The following is a 6,624-nucleotide window of genomic DNA, read 5'->3' as shown; positions in this document are numbered from 1 at the left end:
GGCTCTCAGGTGTGAAATTAATGAATCACACAGAAAGTTATTGCTTTTCCAAGACACTGACGGTCCTTTTGGTTACATCACAGAGAAAGTCTCTGCTTGATGCTAGTGTGTCTTCAACACCTTCTTATACTAACAACTCGCTTATACTTCCTGGGAGGCTGAGCTGAGAGAGGGCTGCTTGAGTCCAGAAGGCGAAGGTTGCAGTGAGCCCTCCACTGCACTCCAACCTGGGCAATAGAATGAGACCCGTTCTCCAATAAAAAAAAGTTTATGCCCATTTTGGATCCTATTTAAAGAAAGTCATGTGTTTTGATATAACATTTCTCTGCAAAAATTGCATAGTACAACTGACCCTCTAGGAAGACAAGCCTTGGTATACTGACATTCCTTGGCCTCCTGGCACACCATCAGGGTCTCCAGGAACCTGTGTTGGAGATGCAATCACTTGCTTTACACCAACCCCTGTACCAGAAATATGGAGATCATAAATCCCATAGGTGCTCTTCTTCCCATCCCCACAGCACCTGGTACAGTACAGAGGCCATGAGAAGCTCTGTTTGGGGTCACAGGTTCCCAAGAAGCATTTTGCAGTAGCTCCAGGATGCTTTCCCTTTCAGAATGAAATAGAGAATACTTTAAGATCCCTGACTTTGGAGCCACACAGCGTTAAGTTCCAAGCCTAGTGTTGCTGCTTGTCGAACTTCCATCAGGCACTTCTGGTATTATAAAGAAAATATTTGGGTTTGCAAGCTAGAAGGAAAGGCAACTGAGCCTGAAGAGGGACCCGTTGAGGAAGGGGTCAAGGTTGTGTGGAATAGGAGCCAAGAGCCCCAACTTCACCATCAGGAGGCCTGGGTTCCTTCCCCAGCTGTGCACTATTCACCCCTAAGGCTTCAGACAAGGGACAAGCCCCATGCCTGCTTCTTCATGTCAAAGACAAGGAGTCTGGATGAGATGGTTTCTAAGGCCACGCCCCCCCACCAGCTCTGATGTTCTCTGCTCAACATTACAAGTTTCACAAGGCATAGGTTTTCAGCTTTGTCTTCTTTACGGCGACCATCTTTCCTTAACACGTCTTGAGACAGAGTCTCGCTCTGCTGCCCAGAGTGGAGTGCAGTGGCGTGATCTCGGCTAGCTTCAGCCTTCACCTTCCAGCTTCAAGTGATTCTCCTGCCTCAGCCTCCTGAGGAGCTGGGATTACAGGCACATGCCACCACACCTGGCTAATTTCTGTATTTTTAGTAGAGACAGGGTTTCACCATGTTGGCCAGGCTGATCTTGAACTCCTGACCTCAGGTGATCCACCTGCCTCGGCCTCCCAAAGTGCTGGGATTAAAGGTGTGAGCCACTGTGCCCGGCCTCTCCTCATGCTTTCTGAAAGCACTGTGTGTGCACCACTCTTATCTTAGAAAAACAACAGCTGGCATTTTTGAACACTGCTGTCATTCCCCCAAATGCATCTGTGTATATGAAGGTCAACATCCTTTGTTCCTAGTGTGGATGATTTATTTACTCGGGAGTTATAAAACTAGACTTGTTACAGTCTCAGAAGGCACAAAGGAAAGCATCAAAGCAAAAAAAAAAAAAAAAAAAAGCCAGATTTCATTTTCTGGCCTAGAATGTTTCTCCAGTCAAGACACCAAGATGATGCTCAACTCCATGAAGGTCAAGTGCCCATTTCCTTTTTCTCTGAGTCCAGTAAATGCCTGTTTAATTGGGTGTTTGTCCTCTACTGGCCACAATGAGCACTCATGGAATCTTAGTTAATAAAATGAGGATTTATTAAATTTTCAGTTTTAATAAATAGTCATCATCTTTGCATTGGGCCCCCAAGCCCTGGTAAAAATGAGATGGTCTAATGACCATTCAAAGGGGAAATGTTAAGCTATGCTCTTTAGTTAACAAAAGTGAGTCTCTCCCCCTCCCACACCCCCACGCCACCATCTGGCTGTAGTTTAAAGCCCCGAAGCTGAGCTTAGTTTTCGTATCACATTGAGGTCCCACAGATGCCACAGTCAGGCATCAAAGCCTTAAGAATAAAAAGAAGGAGAAAACAAAAGACAGAAGTAGGTATGAAGAGTAGAACAGATCTTTTCCCTATGTAGACACCACCAGCAGGTCTGCTCTGAAGGAAGACTGGCGGATCCCCACATGTTCTCCTCGCTTTTTTGAATTCATCTGTTCAGAGTTCTAGGGAAAAATTAGTCTTCAGAATTTTCATTCCCAAATAAAGACCAGAGAGCGCTTCAGGAACTCAAGGCCTAAGTAAAACCAATCTCCCCAGGCAGCTAACACTCTGACAAGATGAAAGAAACAATGCCATGTCGAATGCTGCTTTCCTGATTCATTTTGAAAAGACTGAATTCAGACTTAAAGAATAAGGATCAGCAGACAAGTCCCGAGGCTTCAGACCCCCCATCCCTGGAAGGTGGCCTTGGCTGGAGCTGAGATCAGATTTCTAAAGATGGGTGTGCAGAGGCTCCCAGGAACAGCTCCCAGAAGGAACAGAGCCAAGGTGCAGGGCTGAGCTCCTCCCCATGGGTGGCGGTCATCCTCCACTCTCCCCTGGCCTCCTGCCCAGCTTCCACTCCCGGCTTCTACCTGTCCCCGCTAGTCTCTGCCAACCTGTTGTTCATAATTGCAAAGGCTCCCACCCCCCCTGAGAATTCATTGTCCCGGGCCAGCGTGCTGGCCTGGTGGGGGCAGCCGTTGGCCATCTCAGACAGCTGCTTCTGCAGGATGGCCAGCGAGGCCTTGTTGGCTGCCAGCAAGTCCTTCATGGAGATCATCTCCCCTGAGAGCCGACGCCCATCCGTGTCACTCTCTGCCACCCCGTCTGTCTCTATGGAGATGTTGCAGCGGTTCCGGACGCTGCCTGGCATCACCACATTCCTGCGTGATCGCAAGAGTCCTCTCCGGCATTGCGGGCAGCATCCGCTGTCCATCTTCCTCAGAATCCAGTTCAAGGACTGTTTGATGAGGATAGAGATGACATTGAACAAGGAGTAGATGCAGCAAACGCCCATGAGGATGAAGACGAAGTTGGCAAAGCGGTAGAGGCCTTGGCTCTTGTACTGGGCGTTTTGGCTGCTGACCAGGTCCCCAAAGCCAATGGTGCTGAAAGCCACAAAACAGAAGTAGAGTGAGTCAAAGTAGCTCCAGCCTTCAATGGGGGTGTACATGGCCGAGGCACAGCAGGAGATGAGGACGGAGGCCGTGCACAGGATCAGCATGACATAGTACACGGAGGGCTTCCAGCCGGCCAGGCTGTCCACCTCGCACTGCCCTACGTCCTTCAGGCTCTCCTGGGGCAGGGCCCCTCGTCTCCGGAGCTGCCGCTGGTGGCACGACTTCATGATGTAGGCAATGACCGTGATCAGGCGCTCCAGGAAGAGGTTGAAGAACAAAATGGTGCTGGAACACCCAATGAGGCCATAAAAGATCAGAAAGATTTTTCCTCCTACTGTTGCCGGAGTTGTCATCCCAAATCCTGCAGGAGACAAAAATGAGAGAAGAGTACGAGAAATCTTTCTGTGAATGGGGTCTGGGTCTTGGCTTTGATGGCTGGCAAAGGACCTAAAGAGAGAGTTTCATAAAATCACTCAGCCCTAGTCTTTCTAGGAATGAGCAGGAGGATTCTCTTTTGAAGACACCAAGTGTTGCTCAGAGTTAGGCTCCTGAAAGCCTGTATGGTGCTACTGCGCAAATCAGGGGAATAGCACCTCATCCTCATGATGGACACAGCCAGCAAAAAATGGCTTGGTGATGAGAATGCAGGCTGGATTTCAGCCTCCCTTCCCACCTCTGATAGATGTCCTTGTACAGTCCACAACCTGAACACTCATACTCAACAGACCATGTTTAGAGAGAGAAGTAAAGGCTCATACAAAGAAAAGGCTTATACAGACCCATACGAATTCATTTATTCTACAAACACTTATTGACCTGGGGATAGAACTGTGGAAAAGACAGATCTGGTCCCTGCCCTCATGGAGCCCTAGTCCAGTGAGATGATTATATTGTGTGATAATTGTGGTGCTGAGGGAGTACAGGGTTCTACGGAGCTGCTAAGAGGGGAACCCGTCTCAGACATGAGGTTTAGGAAAGATGAGGCAGGGAGACCCAAAAGCTAAGGAGGAGTTAGGCAGGCAAGAAGGCTGTATGTGTGTGGTGGTGCTGGGATGGGGAAGTGGGGATGTTCCAGGCAGAGAAACAGCAGATGCTAGCATTGTCAGAAATGAGAAATTTGCTCAAGATCTACCCATCTTTTTTTTTTTTTTTTTTTTTTTTTGAGACGGAGTTTCGCTCTTGTTACCCAGGCTGGAGTGCAATGGTGCAATCTCGGCTCACCGCAACTCTGCCTCCTGGGTTCAGGCAATTCTCCTGCCTCAGCCTCCCGAGTAGTTGGGATTACAGGCACGCACCACCGTGCCCAGCTAATTTTTTGTATTTTTAATAGAGACGGGGTTTCACCACGTTGACCAGGATGGTCTCGATCTCTCGACCTTGTGATCCACACATCTTGGCCTCCCAAAGTGCTGGGATTACAGGCTTGAGCCACCGCGCCCGGCCCTACCCATCTTTTAAACAATATTCTTCAAATACACACTTCATGCTTGTGGAGTGACAACGGAAGTATTGGATGTTATACTTTGATAAACTATACAACATCTGTTTTGCCTTTGCCTCTGACTGTTCACAATTTCCACCCTCCTGACCTTTCTACCTGCGCACAAAGGCATCCTGGTAAGAATGCATATTGTAGAACAATACAGTTTACTAAGAAAAGCAGAAATAGCAAAGAGAGCAGCAATACACTCAAGATTTCTCGTGAACGGGCAATGAGGGTCAGCCCACTTTCCTTGGAGGGGCGAGGACTCTTCCCAAGCAAATGATTCAGTAAACATAAGGTGGCTGATGGGGTTGTAGGGGGTTGGCATCAGAGTCACTCTGACTGCAAACACCATTAAAAAATAAAAAGAGCTGGGTGCGGTGGCTCATGCTTGTAATGGGATTACAAGGTCAGGAGTTTGAGACCAGCCTGACCAACATAGTGAAATTCCGTCTGTACTAAAAAAAAAAAAAAAAAATACAAAAATTAGCCAGCCATGGTGGCATGCACCTATAATCCCAGCTATTCAGGAGGCTGAGGCAAGAGAATTTCTTGGACCTGGGAGGCGGAGGTTGCAGTGAGCCAAGATTGTGCCACTGCACTCCAGCCTGGGTGACAGAGCCAGACTCCATCTTGAAAATAAAAAAAATAAATAAAAAGAATACAGAGCATGCCTCCCTGGGTAAATTTCTTATTAAAATCAAACCATCAAATCTCTTTCTCTCTCTCTCTTATTTTTTTAAAGAGATGGATCTTGCTGTGTCCCACAGGCTGGAGTGCCATGGTGCGGTCATACCTTACCTTAGACTCAAACTACCAGGCTCACGTGATCTTCCTGCCTCAGCCTCCCAAGCATCTGGGACTGCAGCTGTGCACACCATGCCTGGCTAACTTAAATTTTGTAGAGCTGAGGGTCTTGTCTTGTTGCCAGGGCTGGCCTCGAACTCCAGGTCTTAAGTGATCCACCTGCCTCAGCCTCCCAAAGCATTGGGATTATGGGCATGAGCCACCATACTCAGCCCATTTTTTCCTTATTTTCAAGTTCAAATTTCTAACTTGGGTCCCATCATTTGGATCACAGGAGCTCTCTCATGATCCTCCCTCCTGATAACACCCCGCTTGTCACCAAGCTGATACAGTTCCTTGTTGCTACAGCTCAGCCAATAGCTGACTCCCAGTGCATCCTGGCAAGTGTTCAGACCAGACCTTGAAATATGTGGGCTTTGGGGGTTATGACCTCCTGGTCTACTCAAGTCAAGCCAAGGGGCCGCCTTTCCCAAACACCCAGGTGTGCATACTGTATGACCATTTAGAACGAAATACAATTTTCCTTTCTCGGCACACAAGGAGTTGCATTTAGGGAAGAAATTAACAGCCCGTAACCAGGAAACTGAAGGAAGATACCAAGTGTAGCTTTTGAGCGTGATGGGATGGAGTGGAATTGCCAGGATGATTTGGGAAGGGAGGATCGAGGGACAGGGAATAGTTCCATTGAGAATTCATGGTAGAGAGAAAATCCGACCATCGTCTCTTCTCTGGGAACTCTTCAAAATGCAAGTCCCTCAGCAATTCTTGGCAGTGGAGGCTACAATGTAGACCCCAAAGCTGCAAGACCAGAGGGTATTCCTACTGTAGTTACTAAACCAGGGAACTGAACACAGCGAACATGCAGAAAAGGGGGAAACATTTATCTGGGGCCATTTATTCTAGAAACTAGATGAAGTCAGTGAAAACAGGGAAGGCACAGAAACAGTAAGAAAGGTGTATGGGCTGGGGGAGGGTCCTTTCAGACAAATAGAAGAGAGCATTCTCAGGAGGTCCTCGCCTGTTTTTGATGTGATTTAGTCATTCTACTCTCGGAAAGCTGGGCAACATGTGTTGCTATGGATTTGCTGGCAGCCACAGCGATAGCAATAATTTACTGAGCACCTGTTAAGTTCAAGGCCCTGCACTACATGTCTGGGCCTCTGCCATGGTCTGAGTGTTTATGTGCCCCCCAAATTCATATGTTG

The 6,624-nt window shown here is 47.9% G+C and overlaps 1 protein-coding gene across 1 annotated transcript in view; it reads right to left on the bottom strand.

The window, feature by feature from the left end:
- Nucleotides 1–1,763: 1,763 nt before the first annotated feature.
- The window catches only part of KCNK13 (potassium two pore domain channel subfamily K member 13), a 114,805-nt gene continuing 109,944 nt past the window's right edge, over nt 1,764–6,624 (bottom strand). Inside the window, exon 3 of the mRNA XM_003734054.6 lies at nt 1,764–3,490. Coding sequence (XP_003734102.2) covers nt 2,598–3,490 — 893 coding nt within the window. The 3' untranslated portion in view covers nt 1,764–2,597. The remainder of the gene's footprint in view (nt 3,491–6,624) is intronic.

This window comes from Callithrix jacchus, chromosome 8 (genome assembly GCF_049354715.1).
Source record: "Callithrix jacchus isolate 240 chromosome 8, calJac240_pri, whole genome shotgun sequence".
Classification (NCBI taxonomy): Eukaryota; Metazoa; Chordata; class Mammalia; order Primates; family Cebidae; genus Callithrix; species Callithrix jacchus.
The sequence above is the reverse complement of the archived record's forward strand: the minus strand, read 5'-3'. Positions and strand labels throughout refer to the sequence as shown.